This window comes from Chiloscyllium punctatum, chromosome 9 (genome assembly GCF_047496795.1).
Source record: "Chiloscyllium punctatum isolate Juve2018m chromosome 9, sChiPun1.3, whole genome shotgun sequence".
Taxonomy (NCBI): Eukaryota; Metazoa; Chordata; class Chondrichthyes; order Orectolobiformes; family Hemiscylliidae; genus Chiloscyllium; species Chiloscyllium punctatum.
Window position 1 is genome coordinate 116,819,831 of NC_092747.1, and position 20,846 is coordinate 116,840,676.

Consider the following 20,846-nt stretch of genomic DNA (forward strand, 5'->3'; position numbering starts at 1 on the left):
TAGCATTATTGGCTTAAAGGATTAATCACAGCCATGAGGAGGAATGATGTAGTAAATGATTAATCAAATGAGGTAATATGGGTTGCACTCAGAAACAAAAAAGGGAACAGGCACACTATTAGAATTGGGAATTGGGGAGTGCAGTTGGGTGGATGCCTGGCTTTGTAATGCAGAATGATGTCAACTTAGTGTGGGTCTAATTCCTAAACCAATTGAGGTTACCTGAAGGACTCTCCTTTTCAACCTCCCCTTTCTTCTGAGGTGTGGGATCCTCAGGATAAACTACCACCAGTCATCTCTTTCTAATTAGACCTTATCCTATGGTCTGATAAGGCAATGACAACTTCACTTTTACTTTTAGTTATGTGCTATCAACCATCAAATAGTGGGAGAGAGTGAGAGCAGAATATATACAGGCAAATATTTGAATACAAATCAACAGGGAAAAACTAAATATCAACTGGGATACAGACAGAGTGAAAGTCATAGACAGTGCAAATTCTTGATCTGCATTCAAGAGGGTTTTGTTTAGTCAGCACATAAGGTGAACAACAGAGGTTGTCATTCTAGATTTGTTGAAAAATGTGTTGCTCCATTCTAGATTTGTTCTTTAGGAATGAACTTGGGTGAAGTGGCTGAAGAAGAGGTAGGTGTTAATTTTTGGAGGTAGTGATTCTAATACAGTAAGAATTAGCATTATGGAAAGGAACAATAATGGTACAGGAGCAAATTGAGGAAAAGCAAATTTTCCAAAGCTAAGAAATGATTTGGCAAGAAGTGGACTCTGAAGCAAATTCAGAGGCAAGTCAGTGGGAAGAATTCAAAATCAAGGTTCTACAGATAAAGTGTAGACATGTCCCCACAGAAACAGGGCGTTAATGCCAAATCTAGAGTCCTCTGGTTATTGAGAAGTTCATAGGGTAAGGATAAAAAACATTCAAATAACATTCCAGGTTCTGCAGATTCTACTGTATCTATGCACAGTCTTTTTGTTCCTATTAAGGACCAGAACACAAGGCTTTAAATCTAGATAGTAATGTTTTAAATCATGGTGTCTGTTTTTCATGGGAATTTCAATTGCATAGTATCAACTAAAAGATATAGATATAGTGCTGAGGTGAGAACTAGTCTTTCTTCAGTGGCTGAAATTCAATGGTAATCAATTAAGTTAATAGTTGTAAATACACAGGATTGATTTTGCAACACACTACAGCATCAAATCAAATAATCACCTTTTCAACCAATTTGATAGAACAGCTGTTCCTTTCATGGTATAAGTTATGCTGTCTACATGATTATGTATGGATTTGAACAACAGAATTCTAACAAATACTAATTCAAGTGTAAATAATAACTTGCTATAAATATGTAACATAAAGAACCATGTAAGCATCACTGAGTGCAATTGTAGTGATACATCTTTAAGTAGATTGGTCATTATTCTATGCACATCAACAGACAGCAAATAATATAGACAATAATAGACAATAGACTATAGGTGCAGGAGTAGGCCATTGGCCCTTCGAGCCAGCACCACCATTCATTATGATCATGGCTGATCATCCACAATCAATATCCTTTTCCTGCCTTAGCCCCATAACCCTTAATTCCACTACCTTTAAGAGCCCTCTCCATCTCTTTCTTGAAAGTATCCAATGACTTGGCCTCCACTGCCTTCTGGGGCTGAGCATTCCATACACCCACCATTCTCTGGGTGAAGAAGTTACTCCTCAACTCTGTTCTAAATGGCCTGCTCCTGTTCTTAAACGGTGTCCTCTGGTTTTGGACTCACCCATCAGTGGGTGGGTGAGACTCACCCGATGTAGTGCAATACATGATAATTGGTCTTGAGTGAATCTGAAATGACTGTGCAGACATTCAAGTAAGAAACATCATCAAGAACTCTCCAAAACTGCAGATATGCTTCTTCATCTTCAGAATAAAGAATCATATGTGAGTTTACCAATCCCATGAGTGATTGGTGCATTTGCACTCAGGAGTTAAAAATAAAAAAGACACAACAAGGAGACCACAAATGAACACAAGCACAAATTTCACAGATTACATCCTCAGCAATATTGTTAATATGAAAGAAAGCCATAAAGGGTTCTGGTGGTGCAGTGGTGCTCTATATCTGAGCTAGAAGACCTGGATACAAGTCCCATTTGTTCGAGGTGAACAGGTTGATTAGAAAATATCTTGTAAGCAAGTCTATTTATATTCATGAACCAACAATGATTTACGTTTTCCATTTATAAAATGTGGAGCTATAAATGGAAGAAATGTTGTCAGAGCATCAGCAGGGCTGATAGAGATCACAATAGATATTTATTGTTGGATGTAGAAGGTATAATTAAAGTACAAATAAGGAGTTCAAATTGGCATTTATCAAGGAAAAGGATTTTACCAAGGCCAAGGTAATTGAAAAGGTTGTTGGAGGGCATGCTGCATGATTAAAAATTGTGGAGCTGTAGAACGGCTGGAAGTTTTTAAAATGGATAAGTCACCAAGGCAAAACGGAGGTGCTATAAGGTTACTGAGAGAAGCAGAGGTAGAAATTGTGAAAGATCTGGCTGCTGTCTTTTAAGCCATGATTCACATACATCTGCTGTCAAAGGACTGGATAATTTCAACTGTTATAACCATATTCAAAAATGGAGAAAGATAAACCTAATTACTGATCAAAGTAGTATCAATTCTTAGCAATAGTGCACCAGCACGCTGACATTTGGATGAACAGTGGGTTCCAAGCTTGCAAATACTGCCATTGGAGCAGAAATGTTCCCATTGGGTGCCTCTAATTGGCTAATTAAAGATAGATGCAGTGTCCTCCTCGTGTCCAGAGGGTCGGCAGCTCTGAGGAACCATCAGGGGAGGTAGCTGTGGTTGAGATAATCAGAAGACCTCAAGGAGTTCTGTCTTGTTAAGACTGAAAGAAATATAAAAAAAAAGTGGGGCAAAAACATGGAGATCAGTGGGGCCATACATTCTGCATGTATGGCCTCATATTTAGGTCATGGACCCTCACTCAGTGGAGAAAGTGAGGACTGCAGATGCTGGACATCAGAGCTGAAAATGTGTTGCTAGAAAAGCACAGCAGGTCAGGCAGCATCCAAGGAACAGGAGAATCGACGTTTCGGGCATAAGCCCTTCTTCAGGAATGAGGAAAGTGTGTCCAGCAGGCTAAGATAAAAGGTAGGGAGGAGGGACTTGGGGGAGGGGCGTTGGAAATGCGATAGGTGGAAGGAGGTCAAGGTGAGGGTGATAGGCAGGAGAGGGAGTGGGGGCGGAGAGGTTGGGAAGAAGATTGCTCCAGCCTATCACCCCCACCCCACTCCAGCCTATCATGAACTCAGATTTCTCCAGTTTCCTCATTTCCCCTCCCCCACCTTGTCTCAGTCAAATCCCTCGAACTCAGCACCACCTTCCTAACCTGCAATCTTCTTTCTGACCTCCCCGCCCCTACCCCACTCTGGCCTATCACCCTCACCTTGACCTCCTTCCACCTATCGCATTTCCAACGCCCCTCCCCCAAGTCCCTCCTCCCTACCTTTTATCTTAGCCTGCTGGACACACTTTCCTCATTCCTGAAGAAGGGCTTATGTCTGAAACGTCGATTCTCCTGTTCCTTGGATGCTGCCTGACCTGCTGCACTTTTCCAGCAACACATTTTCAGCCCTCACTCAGTGACCTATCTCTGCCCTAAGGTGCCTCAAGAATCCCATTCACTTGGAAGATTGACTCAATTGACCATTTAATTATCCTCCATCACCGCTCCCTCACCACCCAATGACTTGTTGGGGCCAAAGGGCCTGTTTCCATACTGTAGGGAATCTAATGTAATCTAAAATCACGAATCCTGATAACAGCTTATTCCATCTGAAAGAGTACCATTGAAAGAGATAGAACAATGGACCAACACAAATGCTCCCACTTCAATGGGTAAACAGTTTGTTGGGCATCAACTCTCACCAAGCACTGCTTGGATGGCTCCAGGTTTCAGCATCAGTGTCCATTATTGAAAAGGAAAATGTTAAGGTCCAGCAGCAATTTAGTGACATATTGGTAGATGTACCGCCCACATCATCCATAATAGCAGAGGATGGAGCCCGGCTCCTGTAGTTGTGGATTGACATCACAAATAATTGAGAGAATGTCTGCCTGTACGCAGTCTGTAGTGTGGCTCTCAAATAAGACAGTGTAGCCATGACAATGGACATTGTTGACAGGTCTGTTCCCCGAAAGCATTTGATAAATAACGTGTCTGTGACCAATGCAAAATAGTCATTGAAGTACACCAAACTTCTCACGTGAAGAGACATGAGAGTGATGTGGTTGTAGATGACAAAACTGAGAGGAGACCATAAATTGGGAGCTTCTCTAAAAGTGCTCTCACTTCTTATCCATAGCTCAACATTTCCATCCAATCTCAGTCAGTGCCCAACCTATTGAATCATCTCCCAGTAGACCATCAATTGGTTAGCATCAGTTTTCTATCTTGTCCATTCTACGGACCTGAACGTTAATTTTCCTGCTGATTGCTCCATGATGAATCTTGATTCATGATGTGTAGTGAGATGCATGCATATTTTAAAGATTATTTTGTGACTTTTCCTCCAGCATAAGATCAAAAGCAGGAATGCACACTGACGACGACACAATGTCTATGATTTGACCACCCCTTGTGATGCCATCAACAATGAAGCACTCCATTCAGGACTGGACAACATTCAGGCTAGAGATGGGTAAGTAGCATTGACTGCTATTCAATCTGCCATGGTCAAGAGATATTCTAACTAATTCACTTTGATGTTTAATGATATGACAGTCACTGAACCCCTGACAAACAATATCCTGGGGGTTACCACTGATCAAAACACTAATTAAAACAGTCTTAAACATCTGATGAAAAGAGAAGGTCAGAATCTGGGAATACTATGGTTCTTGTGTATATCTGGCTGTGCTCCAAGAATAATTATGCCACTTCAATCTCAGTAAGCAACATTTATAAGGTTGCAGAGAGGGAAAACTTTATATGACTGACATTTCTATTACCTTGTAAAAACATAGTTTCTTTGACGGGTTCTTTCCCCACTGTCAGTTTTTGTTTTCACACAGATTTAGGTGTCTAATAGATCAAAGCTTTTGACATTCATATTATGAATGCCTCTGATTGATTGACAACATTATGAGAAGGTAAGAAAGCCAATGGATTTCAATGCTGAATGGCTGGTATATTTTGACTGGGATTTTAAGAGTTGGCACTCAGGATTCTTGGGGGACTAGATACTCACTCCCACTATTAATTCACCACCCTTTTGACAGGTTTCAAACAATATCTCCTCAAAGGAGGGACATGGTTCCACCAAAATTATTGGGAGCTTGATCTGCTCACTCCTACAATTGAGCCCGTAAGGATAGTAGTGACATATATGGACTGGCTACCTGTATCCTTGTACCTCACTAGCCAAAATTGATGGAGAAAGGAGGTACTGAAACAGCTTGGAACTGGGCCACACAAGTATTTTTCAATGGCTCCTGAGTTAGCCTAAGCTGCCTCAAGCTTAAAAGAAGCAAGATGTTCACAGAGTTTGGATAGAAGTACTTAGACGTTGCCAAACTTCTGGAATATAATTGAGAAAGGCTGCAAAGGTGTCGAGTTGTCAAACTCAAAAGAAGTTGGTGAAGAGCTTATGCTCGAAATGTCATCTCTCCTGCTCCTTGGATGCTGCCTGACCGGCTGTACTTTTCCCGCACCACACTGTTTGACTCAAATTCAAGAGAAACTTGGACACATACCAGATAGAAAAATAAATAATTAGCTGACATTTTAAAATTATCACACAGCCCAGATGGATTACAATGACAAAGAACAAAACAGAAATGTCTAACCTTATGTTGTATATCATACAGATTTTGAGAAAATTAAAAATCATTCTATTTGAATCATTAAATCAGTTGGATTCTGGGCTTTTCTCTATGTTCTGCACAAGTTCATTTTGCATCCACTCAGCTGCACTAGCTTCCAATGAAGGAACAGGGAAGCCCTTTAGTGATTACTAAATCCTTCCAGTGTGTGTAATTTAATTGCTAATGACCAACATAATTGAGAGATTAGGAATCTCTACCAACAATTAATGTGAAGTTCAATTATGCAGCTTCTATTACATTAAATCCATCAAGGAGAATCAACATCTTGAAATTAAGTGTGATCAAGAGAAAATTAAACCAGACTGCTGGACAGAGATTTTGAAAACAGCCTTGTGCAAATACTTAGATTTGTGTTTAGACAAGATTTTTAGATATTTTTAATGAACCTGTTCAAGCATGTTATGAGAACTCTCTGGAGCTTGTGATATTGTTATCTGTAGGAGCTTGCTAAACAGAAATTGGATGATATGTTTCCTATATTCCAAAAACAGCACGCACTTCAGAAACAACATGTTTTATTAAATTGATTTTTTTAAAGAACATCCTGAGCTCATGAATGTCATTACATAAATGGAATTTTTCCTTTTGTTGCACTTCTGAATATTTGACTCTGGGCTGGTGAAGTTTAGAATAAGATTTAAAGATGGCTGGTAAGTCCAGAGCGGGACTCTGGAATTAATCTTGAGGAAATATCTGATGGAGGGAGCGAGCATGGGGACCCGTATAGGTTATTACATCGGCGGAGGCTGGCGGCAACTTTGGCCTTGAGATGGGCTCAGCCCGGCATCCAGTAGGTCGGGATTCCTTTGGGCTGCTTTTGCAAGGTGTACCTTCCTGGGATTAGATTAGATTAGATTAGATTACTTACAGTGTGGAAACAGGCCCTTCGGCCCAACAAGTCCACACCGCCCCGCCGAAGCGTAACCCACCCATACCCCTACATCTACATCTACATCTACATCTACCCCTTACCTAACACTACGGGCAATTTAGCATGGCCAATTCACCTGACCTGCACATCTTTAGACTGTGGGAGGAAACCGGAGCACCCAGAAGAAACCCACGCAGACACGGGGAGAACGTGCAAACTCCACACAGTCAATCGCCTGAGGCGGGAATTGAACCCAGGTCTCTGGCGCTGTGAGGCAGCAGTGACGAGATTGGTGGCTGCGGCAGAGTCTCCCAGCCTGGTATTCCAGCAGACCTGCATGGTGGCCTTGCAGCGGTACTGTTATTTCTAATGCCAGGAACCAGGAATTAAATGAAAATGGACATTGTCTTAAATTGGCTTAAATATGTTGCTGGACCAAGAAACCCAGGTTTAAGTCCCACCTGCTCCAGGGATGTGTAATAACATCTCTGAACAGGTTGCTGGAAAGTACCTACAGCATCTGGGCTGGTGTGACAGCGCTTATGGGCTTGAGTCCCACCTGTCCAGGACATATGTCATCACATGCCTTAACAAGTTCATGGGAAGTGTTTTGAGTCTTACTCTGTCATCATCATTAGGCACCTTCACTACAAAATCCACATAAAATTCAATTCCTGACTGACACAGATTAATACTAAAAAGCTTTGCCAAACTGAGCACTAATTATCCACCTCCATTCTTTTCAAATAATGGTAGCCATGTCTTCAGGCATCTCAGTCCCATACTCTAAAATTGCTTTCCCAAATCTCTTCAATCTCTCTCATCCTTCTAAAGGAAATAGTGTAGTCAGTTATTGTGGTGTTTTGAGGTTTGGAGTGGAGTGGATTGATTTTGCATCTTCCTGTATTAGATCCAGTTGGTGGTACTCTATGACAGAATTAAAGAGGAATAGACTTCTGTTGGTTAGTTTTGCTTGAAGAGCATGAAAAACCCAAAGTGGAAGATTATCGTGCTGAAAATGTTTTTTTAAAAATGCACTTGCATTAATAAGATGGTAACCAAACTAAATCAGAATTAAAAAGATGAAAGAACAGTCCTGATCCTCACTTTAGCCTGTTTATTGTCAAAAGACACAATTCAACAAAGCCCTGTACATATTAATTGTTTTTGATTGACAAAGGATGGGAACTTATGTTCCTTCATCCTCTTTATATTCACACCTATCATTCTTCTTACACATCCAACCACAAATAATACTAACTTGAATATTGCTGGGAAATGGCGTTGTTTTTGTTGAATCAGGACAATTTGCAAGAAATACCATATTAAATGACATTGAGAGGAGAGTGTTGATTGGTTTGTAAGTGGACTCTGATTAGTAGAATTTTTACCATGCAGAATTGATGAGTATAAGATCAAAAGCTTTGTCAGAATCTGTTTTTTTCCAGCAGTACTCAGATTCTATATAACCAAATAACTGTATAATATTAAGTTGCCTGTTATTGTAGCAGAGAAATACATGTAGAATGTAAACCCAAGTAATGTGTACCCATGCAATAGGGTGAGAAATTTAAATATCAACATGAGTTCTGGTGACTGATTGTCAGAACAATCTGCGAGGAACTGGGAAAAAGTCATGATGCGCCTAACTAGCCAATTTTGGTCAATTAGGGGCTGCTTGTTTTTGGCAATTGCACATCATCCTGACTGGTTTCTTTATATCTAGGTTTTAATTTTCCATAAGCAAAATAAATTGAAACATTTTCCATCACTCAAATGACAAAAACACTCCAAGCAGAAGATTGATTTGAGGATTTAACAGCAGCTCAATACTGTTTATGAAGTAATATATCAAGTATGTACCATTATCTTCTAAATGTCGCAGAAGAATGGAGCTTGATTCTGTGCCTTCCATTGTGTAATCCAGTGCAATATTCCCATTGATATCTTGTAATAATACATTGGCTCCAGCCTGAGAAAACAATGTGGCAATTTATTGACATATATCTCTGTATGACAATATGTCACATTTGGACAATTAATACAGCTTTTATTATTTATATCAGTTAATATAATACTCTTGAAGAAGTTTTATGTAGCTTATTTCAGAAACAAATTATTTCCTTTGTGCATAACTCATTTTTCCACCAAATAATGGTAGCCATGTCTTCAGACATCTCAGTCCCATACTCTAAAATTGCTTTCCTAAATCTCTCCAATCTCTCTCATCATTCAAGATTCTCTGTCAAGTTAGCCACTTTAAGCATCCCTCCTAGTACCAACTTTGATAAGGATGTGCCGATGTTGGACTGGGGTGGACAAAGTCAGAAGTCACATGACACCAAGTTATAGTCCAACAGGTTTATTTGAAATCACAAGGTTACAGAGCGCTGCCCTTTTGCTAGGTGAAGTCCTGACAATGGAACAACACTCCAAAAGCTTATGACTTCAAATAAACTTGTTTGATTATAACCTGGTGTCTTCTGACTTTTGACAGTATCTACCTTAAATTGGTGTTTTTGTTTCCATCTTATCAAGTTATTATTACGTAAAATATTTTGGGATGTTTATCTACATTAAAAGTGAGATATAAAAGCAAGTTGTAGTTGGTTGCCAGTTTTCTGCCAAATGACTTCCAAAATCTGTTCTTGTGATGTGGTAAAAATAACCACACTGTCCTGTGCTGGTGGTTGTAGGTTTTATCTTGAGTCACAATAGACCACGGAGGGATGGAGTTCCCACCATTGTGATATTCCCACCAGCATTTTAACCCCATAACAATAAAGGAAAAGCTATAAAAGTCCAAGTCAGAATAATTTAGCTTTGAAATGATTGTGTTCCCACAGCATTGCAATCAAGTATGTATATGCTGCAATGCTGGAACACTGAAAGTTCAGTCGGGAACCAAGGTTTGTGAAAGCTCAGAAACAGGGCTGCAACATGGTCGCAACATTTTGATTAGAGCTCTGTACCAGAAATGCCGGATAAGGAAGAAATCGATTGAGACTAGGCTATATGTTATGTCATCTGCTCTTTCATTCTATAAGGTCAGCTTTTCCATATTATTCTCACATCCCGTAATTCGTTTTGGTGTCCAGAAATCTATCAATTCCAGACGTGAATGCACTTATCAACTTCTCACCTATATTTGTAACGAGTAAGAAATTCCAAAAGTTCACAATCCCTTGAGCTGTGAGTTTTCTCCTTACCCCATGGGCAGCATGGTGGCTCAGTGGTAGGCACTGCTGCCTTACTGTGCCGGGGTCCTAGGTTTGATTCCAGCCTTGGGCAACTGTCTGTGTGGAATTTGCACATTCTCCCCGTGTCTGCGTGGGTTTCCTCTGGGTGCTCTAGTTTCCTTCCACCTTCCAAAGATGTGCAGGTCAGGTGAATTGGCCAAGCTAAATTGTCCATAGTGTTAGGTGCATTAGTCAGAGGGGGGTGGGTTACTCTTAAGAGGGTCGGTGTGGACTTGTTGGGCTGAAGGGCCTATTTCCACACTGTAGGGAATCTAATCTCAATCCAAAGTGACTGACCATTTACCCTGAGACTAGCACCTACTTGCTAAAGTGATGCACAGCAAGGAAATAGACCCTTCACTCCAATTCGTCCATGCCAACCAGACATCCTGGATTAATCTCATCCCATTTGCCAGCATTTGGCCCTCTAAACCTATCCTATTCTCAACTCTCCAGCCAGCGAAAGTTTTTCAACATCTACTCTGTCAAGCCCCATGAGAGTTGTATATATTTTACTAAGTTCTCTACTTATTTGCTGAGCCTGAGAGAGTATGGGTTCATTTTATTCAATCTGTCCTCTGAGGGAAGCCCTTTCATTTCAGGAATCAATCTCCTGATTCTCCATGGTACTCTCACTATGGCAACCCACTGTTAGCTAAGGAGACTAACACTCCACCTATGGATTCACCAAAGCCTCATATTTGCCTGTATATTTCCTGACTCTTACAGTCCAATCCCTTTGCAATAGGAGTTAGTGTGAATTATAAAAGCAAAGGTTCAAAATATGATATACCTAAGAAACAATTCCTCTGACTCATAGGAAATTTGTGCTCAGCAAAAGAGATAAAATAAGTTTGTAAGAATTATAAAAAGAGTAGATTAAAAATAAGTTTGCAAGAGATATCAAAATAACACCCTCTTTTCAATTCTATTATATTAAGAAAAAGCAGAATATAGGAGCAATATCAGCTCCTTTGCGATGTAATATGGAAGTAAGGAAATATTAATATTTCTGATTAATTTCTTTGCATCAATATTTATAATAGATAAAGAAGATAGTACAGAAGATATCACAAAATAACCTAATGTTGAATTAGAGACAGAGACTCATTAAAATTAAGGAAAACAACAGAAATTTAGAAAACAGTGCTGGTAAAGCATAAAACATTCCCAGAAGCTGGGATTTAAAGGAAGGGAAAACATTACTGATGCCCGAACTATAATTGTACATCACTCTGCTATTTAAGAAATAGAAGTAAGGGAGGGAATCCGTGGAAATGTAGAGCAGTGGTTCCTAACCTTTTCAGTAACAAGGAACACTTCAATGAAACAAAACATTCCACAGCACACCCACTTCTTTTACACTGCATGTGTGGGATCATATGTCTACGCATGATTGGTGCTGTAGTGTTGCGTGTGTGCAGTCAATAGCGGTGCCTGGTGTCAACAGATACTGCCTTCAATGATTGATATCAAAGCTCTGGGAAAGATTGAAAGCATGCGCAAGGCCTTGATGCTCCAAGAGCTGCAATTATACAGGGCATTGGTGAGGCCTCACCTGAAGTACTGACTGCAGTTTTGATCTCATTCTCTGAGAAAGGGTGTCCTTGATACTGCGATGGTTGACCAGACAGATTGCTGGGATGGCAGGACTAATGGAAAGATTAAGTCGGTTAAAATTGTATTCACTGGATTTATATAAGAACGGGAGCGGACCTCATAGGAACCTATAAAGTTCTAACTGGAAAAGGCAGGTTAGATGTGGGAAGGGTGTTCCTGATGGTGGGGAAGTCTAGAACCAGGGGTTATAGCTTAACAATAAGGAGTAAGGACTGCAATGAGGAGATGTTTATTCACCCAGAGAGTGATGAGTCTGTGAAATTCACTGCCACTGGATGTGGTTGAGGCCAAAACCAATGTGCTTTCAAGAAAGAGGTAGATATAGCTCCTGTGGTAAAAGGATCAAGGGATACAGGGGGAAGAGGGCAGGATTAGGGCATTAAACTCAATGAGCAGCCATGATCACATTGAATGACAGAGCAGGCTTGAATGGTCGAATGGGTAAAAACAATGACTGCAGATGCTGGAAACCAGATTCTAGATTAGTGGTGCTGGAAGAGCACAGCAGTTCAGGCAGCATCCAAGTAGCTTTGAAATCGACGTTTCGGGCAAAAACCCTTCATCAGGGTTCCTGATGAAGGGCTTTTGCCCAAAACGTCGATTTTACTGTTCCTCGGATGCTGCCTGAACTGCTGTGCTCTTCAAGCACCACTAATCCAGAATCGAACGGTTGACTGGCCTACCGCTGCTCCGACCTTCAATGTTTCCCGAAAAGTTTGAAGCCCAGTTCGTACCCTGCTGCGGCACAATACCAGATGGAAACCATTAGTCTTGCTCCTTTCTCAGATATTAATATAGCCTATCATCAAAGATAAAGTCCTGGCTAAAAGGCTGCTAGGTAAAGTTGAGACTCATGGAATTGAAGGTAAATTATTCACCTGCTTTAGAAAATAGGTGAGTGATAGGATGTGAAAAATAGCATATGCTAGGTTTTATGCTGTGGCTTTAAATATTCACTTAATGGGCAAGACAATGGAATAGAAAGTCATATGTCCAGATTCATTGAAGACAGAGATAATTAGTCTTGTGTGTAATGTAGATAAGATATTGCAAAGTGGTATTTATGGATTTAGTGAACGGGCAAATGGATTTCTGCATAAGCAAAAGAAATTGCCAGTGGCAGTGAATTTCACTTGTACCTAAAAAGAGCACTTCTTTCATTGGATATTAGCTGTTATAGATACTTGATCAATAAAATATTCAGCACGATTCAGAAAATAATGCAAAAGGCTCATGGAATGCTGGTCTTGAACCTTACAGGAGTTGAATACATTTGAACAAATGTACACTCAGCATACAAAGCCCTAGTCAAACTGTGCCGAGGATATTTATAAACCATTTTGAGCACTGAGCATTTGGAAGGATGTATCGGCCTTCTGAGGGAGTAAAATGGAAATTTACTGGAATACCTGGCTTTTAAGAGTTACATTTCAAGCCACAATTAAACAAACCAGGGTTTTTTTTTGCCATTTATAAGTTTCCAGGATAATTTGATTGATGCTTTTAAAATAATGCTCAGTGATTAGCACAGTACCAGGGACCCAGGTTTGATTCCAACCTCAGGTTTCTCTCTGTGTGGAGTTGCACATTCTCCCTGTGTCTGCCTGGGTTTCCTCCAGGTGCTCTGGCTTCCTCTCACAGTCCAAAGGTATACAGGTTAGGTGGGTTGGCCAAGCAAAATTGCCCATAGTGTTCAGGGATGTGCAGGCTATGTGCATTAACTGTGGGGAATGCAAGGCAATTAGAATAGGGTAGATGTGTGGCTTTAGGTAGGATGCTCAATGGGCTGAATGGCCTGCTTCCACATGGTAGGGATACCATTCTTCTCTATAATGATTCTAAATAATTCAGTTCATTTGTTTTGCTTAGGAACATGAATTCAGGTGGCTGGGAGTTCAGGTTGCTTCTTTAAATGTTAATAGACCCTTGTAAACATCTTGATAATTAAACTACTTCAAATTAGATATTAATCTGACTCCTCTGCATCCTTTCCAAAACTGCACTAACATCCACTATACACAGCAATTATAATTCTCGAATTAACTTAATCACGTTCTTGTACTTATTTATTTATGAAGACCTGAGGGCCATCTTGAGTAAGTGAATGGCTCAATAACTCAAGTTTCTTCTTCCTTCCTTGTTTTTTTTAAAGATACCTTAAAGTCAAACAACATGTGACGTTTCTGAGGTAGAACATATATTTAACATAACATTCATTTTTATTAAATGATTTGAAATGGATCTTAGTCCAGCAAAAACTGCTTACATGCAAGTAGTACTTTAACATAACAAAATGCTCCACAGTGCTTCAATAACCTCTATTAAACAGAATGCTTTAGATCTTCCTCTGAGTCATGACACTTAACAGGAGCAAGTGTCTAAAAGGGTACCACGAATTCTATCTGAAGATCTGATGGCTAATGTGATGATGAACCACATAAGGAAATGCACTGTATTAGGTCACATTCCCATAAGCATAATCAAAGTGCTAAGCTTTAAGAACCTTCTTAAGGAGGAAAATATTTAGGGAGTGGATTTCAGAGCGTAAGGCTTATGCTTCAGTGGGAATTGCTGGAATCCATTATTAACAAAGTTGCAAGAAGATATTTAGACAATTATAACACATTCAGCCAGAACCATTATGGTTTTACAGAAAAGAAATCATGTTTGACAAATTTATCAGCATTCTATGAGAATACAATAAGCAAGGCAGATAAAGGTGAACCAGTAAACATAACGTTTCTGGATTTACAAAAGGCAGTTGACAAGGTGCCAAATCAAAGGCAACTAGACGAGGTGAATGCTCTTGCTCTCAAGCCTACAAGGGCTGTGCTGTTGTTTACAGATTGAGTTTTAAATCTATCATTTTCTCCTACCTCCCCATGAAAAATGATCCCATTAATGATTTGCCCTGACCACATTACCCTCCAGCCAAATTCTACCTTATAGCGTCCTCCCAACTCTAAAACATCCCATTTCTATCTCTATCCCAAACAGGACAATCCTGGTAAAGTCATTGTTTTAGCTGTTCCCATCCCACTGAACTTACTTCTTCCTATTTTATTTATCTTTATAACTCTTGTCCAGTCTCTCACCATGTACAGCCACGATTGGTTGCATGCCTTACATTATTTCAATGATTTCTAGTTCTCTGGTCCTAACCACTTCCTCTTCTTCATGGATGCTTCATCGCTATTCCCCCACTAGAATGGGCTGAGGGAACTCCACTACTTCCTTGAACTGGGCCACAATCTGCCAACACCATCCTCCGTCTGACTGAACTTGTTCTCACATTAATCAATCTATCCTTTTACTTGAATAAAAGGTGCATTTAAGAGTATCCACATAGTTGCAAGCTATGGATGCCTTTTTGTAGGGACCTCTTTCTCAACTTCTTTTTCCAATAAATTGAGCACTGGATCAGTGCTGTTGCCTGACTTCACTGAGAACTCAGAATCGTCATCAGCCTTGCTTACAATTTCCACCCCTCTCTTGGCTTTATGTGGTTCATTGCCGATTCTTCCCTCCATTTCTACATTTCTAGTTCTGGGGATTTACTGTCAACTGGATTATAATCCCTCTGACTCCCCCTGCTCCCTCTTCTACATTTCATCACACCTTGCCTCCTATATCTCTTGTGTTGACACAATCTTCCACAATAAAACTTCTGATAGGTCTTCCTTTCTCCTGAATTGGGGATTCCTCCTTCACCTTGGTTTATGGGGCCATCAATCATACCTGACCCATATCCTAGGGGAGAAAGTGAGGACTGCAGATGCTGGAGATCTGAGGTGAAAATGTGTTGCTGGAAAAGTACAGCAGGTCAGGCAGCATCCAAGGAGCAGGAGGATCGACGTTTCAGGCATAAGCCCTTCTTCATGCCCCGAAACGTTGATTCTCCTGTTCCTTGGATGCTGCCTGGCCTACTGCGCTTTTCCAGTGACCCATATCCTACACTCACACAGTCACGATTTCTCCCTATCTCCCAGAATCATGGGTTTCCCTTGTCCTCATTTGTCACCCTACCTACCTGAGCACACAATGGATTATCTTCTGCCAGCAAGACTCCACAATGAAACACATTTATCCCTCCTGTCCCCAGTCAACATTCCCTCCCCAATATCTTGGTTCACTCTTCAATCACTCTACACACTTCATCTGTCTTTCTCTTTCCTGGTACTTTCTCAGAAGTAGTAGATGATGTAACACCTGCCCTTTTGGCTCCTCTCTCCTGCAGCATCCTGGGTCCCCCCCCAAAAAAAACTCTTTCCAGGTGAAGAAGTGTTTCTTATGATTTAATGTATCATGCTTTTGTGTTCACAATGTGCTTACCTCTGCATTACAGTGACCAAATTCAGATCTATATCACCTCCATTCAGTCCACAAGCTTGATGCCATGTTTGTGATAGTTTGTCATTTTAATTCTCCACATTACTGTGTAAGAACTGATATCTCCATCCCCAGCTTGCATCACTCTCCCATTGAAACTCATGGTACAAAACCTTACCTTTCAATTAACTCTATTACAGCTTTCTGGACTCAACATTGTGTTTGATAATTTAATGTTGCAAACTCTGTATTCCCCCTTTATCTTGTTTCTTTTCTTTTTTTTCTGGATGGAGCTGTTCATTAGTCTGCCATTCATAAAATCCCTACAGTGTAGAGGCAAGCCATTCAGCCCGTTGAGTTCACACCACCCCTCCGAAGAGCCTCCCACCCATACCCACACACCACCCTATCCCTGTATTTCCCATAGCCAATCCAGCTGACCTGTAGACCTTTGCATTGTGGGAGCAACCAGAGCACTCGAAGGAAAGATATGGGCAGAACATGCAAACTCCACACAGAAAGTTGCCCGAGGGTGTGGCAGCAGTGCTAACCACTGAGCCACCATGCCACCCCATTCAAATGCACATTGAGCAAAGTTTCTCCTGTCATTATTACAATCATTGCCATTTTCTTTGCTTTTTGTATTATGACATTTTTCATGTTTTCCAACTTATCACAGATTTTCCATTTTGTTCTTTCCCCACACCCAGATTCAAAACAATTACACTTCCATCTGCCTCCAGTTCTGAAGGAAAGACTTTGATCTGAAAGTTTAACTCTATCACCTCCTCCACAATTTTCCCTCACATTTTATTGTTATTTTAGGAAGAAAGCAGTGTGTGAGGAGAGCCGGCAAAGAGATATAAGTTGAGTGAGTGGTCCAAATGTTTGGCGGATGCAACGTAATGTGGGGAAAAAAGTGTGTTTGCTCACTCTGTGAAGAACAGAGAAACATGGTATTTAAATAGAGAGGGAAAATCAGATCAGGTGTGAAAGACAGAGCAGAGCCAAGGACCAAAGTGGTGTACTCTGGCTTCTATTATCTTACGTTATGTCCTTGTGGTCTTAATCATGGTGTGAATAAAGTAGAAGTGATAGAGATGTGACACAACAGTTATCAACAGATCACCTGAATGTCAGACTTCACCAAAGAGAAGGATGCTGTGGAATTACAGGAACTGAGTTTGGAATAGGGACCAAAAATATAACCTTCAGTTTCCCAATTTTTAATTGGAGGCTATTTCTGCTTAACCTGCACTGGATGGTGGAGTTGTCGAGAGAAATGATGGTGGAGTAGAGCTCGGTGTCATCGGTGTACATGTTTAAAGTAATGCTGTGCTTTTTGATGGTGTCACCAAGGAGCAGTTTGAAAAATAGAAGTGAATCCAGGATAAATGCTTATGCGACCATGAAAGTAACAAGATGAGTACTGAAGGATGTGTCACACAACCTCTGTCTTGAGTGGTTGGATACCCAAGAAGGGAACCACTCAATAGTGGGCTCCTCAAATCTGGACGAGAATGGAGAGGTACTAGAGGAAAATAATGTTGTCAAAGATGAGGCAGGATGAAGAGTATAAATATACACTTGCCATAGTCAGATAGAACATTACATGTGGCTTTATAAGAGCAAGACAGCAACCTGATTCAGACATTGATTTCCATAAAAGGTGGGAATGATTTGAGAGGAGACAACATTTTTAAAAAATTCATTCATGGAACATGAGTTTTGCTGGTTTGACTGGCATTTATTGCGCATACATAGTTGGAAGTTGAGAAGGTGGTGATGAGGTAACTCCTTGAACTGCAGTCATCCATTTGCTATAGATAGACCCACAATGCAACTGGGGAAAGAGTTCAATGACTCTTTGAAAGAAAAACAAACTTGGAAATGGGACTGAAATTTGCAATAAAGGCGGGCCAAGGCCCATTGTCCTAAGGAGTAATGTGGTAGATTTAGGAAGAGAGGAACAACACCCAAGAAGAGAGAATCTTTAATATGAAGAACATGAGGGACAATTAGTTGTTAATATGGTCAATGGAACAGGAGCTTAGCGATGGCATGAGGAGAGATAGAAGAGAGAGACTAGAGAATGATGAGAGTACATGGGGTAGAACATGGGGAGCTTCAGAGGAAGATTCATCAGGGAGGTAGTAATAAAAAAAAGTCCATGTGCTCTTTTGCACTTAGCATTGGAGGAGAAGGTGGAGGACATGGGGAAAGGGGTTCAAAAAGATAGCTTGCAATAAGGGAACCTGGGGCTATATTTGTATTTCTGGAAGATTCTAGAAGAGTGAGTTATTTTGGCAGAAGAGAGCTGAATGTGTTGTTGTTTCATGTGGCCCAGACATATCTGGATGGTTAAGGCTGCAGTCTGTTGTATTCTTACGAGCCTGCACCAGTCAGGCTTAAGGGCGCACAGATGAAGGCCATACTGGGAGAATAACTGCAGTGACAGAAAGTCAACTTACTGAAGAACTAAAAGTTACAATAGAGATGACAGCATGATTAAACAAATGGTTGACTGCACAAATGTCACTGACAATGAGCTAAAGACACAATTGTCAGGATATCGAAAGTGGAACAATAAGCAATTGTCCAGCATGCAGACAATAAATAGAGTGTGACCTGGCAGCTCATTTTACACTGAGGTGAGCGGTTTTGTGAACAAAAATAAATTCACAAAATTCCATAGTGAACAGACAAAGTTATTTTAGCAACAGTGAACCCTTTTATACAGAAGACATCATGATATTTTGAAGTGCAATCAAGGCAAGTGGAAACATTCTCAAGGATGCAAAAGTTAGGTTTAGCAAGGAGTCTTAAGACAACTCCCATTCCTAGATGTGCTGGTACAGAGAACACCAAACGGAGATTTTACCACAAAGGTTTACAGGAAAGCCACACACACAGACCAAGTCCTAAACTATGAAAGCAACCACCCCAACACACACAAACGAAGTTGCATCAGGACACTATTCAAAAGGGCCACAACACACTGCAGCACACCAGAACTACAAAAAGAGGAAGAGGAACACCTAAACAAAGTATTCGCCAAAAACGGATACCCTCACAATTTCATCAACAGATGCCTAAGGGAGAGACAACGGAACGAGGACATGCCACAACCCAAAGGACTAGCCACACTACCATACATCAGGAGCATTTCTGAACTGACAGCCAGACTACTGCAACCACTAGGACTCATAACTGCACACAAACCAACAGCCACTCTCAGACAACAACTCACCAGAACGAAGGACCCAATACCCAACATGAGCAAAACCAATGTAGTGTACAAAATCCCATGCAAGGACTGCACAAAACACTACATAGGACAAACAGGAAGACAATTAACGATCCGTATACGCGAACACCAACTAGCCACGAAATGACACGACCAGCTATCCTTAGTAGCCACACACACAGACGACAAGCAACATGAATTCGACTGGGACAACACTACCATTATAGGGCAAGCCAAACAGAGAATAGCCAGGGAATTCCTAGAGGCATGGCACCCATCCACAGACTCTATCAACAAACACATCACCCTGGACCCAATATACCGGCCACTACAGCGGACAGCTCGAACTGACAACTGGAAGCGGCAGAGAGAGGCCACTATAAATACCGGAGAAAACAGCACAGAAGTGCTTCACAGGAGGCTCCCAAGCACTGAGGATGTCACCTAGACAGGGGACGAAACGTTTGCAACACAAATTCCCAGCTCGGCGAACAGAGCCACAACAACGAGTACCCGAGCTACAAATCTTCTACCAAACTTTGAGTCTTAAGACAAAAATGACAAATATTTAGTTGAGTAAAAGAACCTAAAAACATATCCTTTTTGCAACCTATTTTCTAACTTTTTGAGATGAATTGATTGTTTAGACTAGTTGTATTCATAGTACTGTTGATACACCTGTGGAAAGAAAGACATCGTCAGAAAACAAATAAAAATGTCATATTGTCTAAGATTCCAATTTGTGTGAACACTCCTGAAACTGAATCAGAAAACTTTTAATGAAGTGTGTCACTCTATAATGTTATGTGACTGGAATGATGAAGGGTATAGACAGGGTGGATAGAGACAAGCTTTTTCCCAGTGTGAAGGATTCCATAATGAGAGGTCACACTTTCAAGCTGAGAGGTGGAAATGTAAAGGGGGATGCACGTGGCAAGTACTTCACACAGAGGGTGGTGGCATCTGGAACATGTTGCCAGCAGAGGTGGTAAAGGCAGACACGGTAGATTCTTTAAGCTGCGTCTGGACAGATGCATGAGTAGGTGGGGAGCAGAGGGATACAGATGCTTAGGAATTGACCGATAGGTTTAGACAGTACATTTGGATCGGCACAGGCTTGGAGGGCCGAAGGGCCTGTTCCTGTGCTGTAAATTTTCTTTGTTCTTTGAATATTTCTACAGAATTGTTCATAAATTGAAGTAACAACTAATCTAAACAAAAGGCCTCTACTTCTACACAGCTATTAAGGCTGTGCAGTAGACAAACTATTGTTCAATTTCTGAACTTTTAAAGGAGCCAAAGATTAAGAGCCAGTTGTTAAATATGGGTCAGATCTGTCACAACCTGAGGAAGCATCAGTAAGATGTATCACTCAGTACTGACCATCAAAGTACATAACTACTGAATTCATTTGAATGAATGTTAAAGTTACCTACAACACTGGAATGAGTCCTTACAAGAATCAGCAAATGATTTGCTTTATTTCAGTAGGAAAATGAAAATCTGCCTGTGAGTTATTTTCAGCATTGAGAGCTTAAGTCTTTGGTAGTAAACTGATTCTAAAAGCTGAAGTCTGATCTGAGAAAAAAAGTATAATTTATCAAATATG

General features: G+C 40.6%; 1 protein-coding gene across 6 annotated transcripts in view; it reads right to left on the minus strand.

Annotated features, from left to right (window-relative positions):
• myo16 (myosin XVI) overlaps window positions 1-20,846 on the minus strand; it is a 390,437-nt gene that overhangs the window by 258,374 nt on the left and 111,217 nt on the right. For all 6 annotated transcript variants that reach the window (XM_072578153.1, XM_072578149.1, XM_072578148.1 and 3 more), the window contains one exon: window positions 8,666-8,774. In XM_072578153.1, the coding sequence (XP_072434254.1) occupies window positions 8,666-8,774 (109 nt within the window). The remainder of the gene's footprint in view (window positions 1-8,665; window positions 8,775-20,846) is intronic.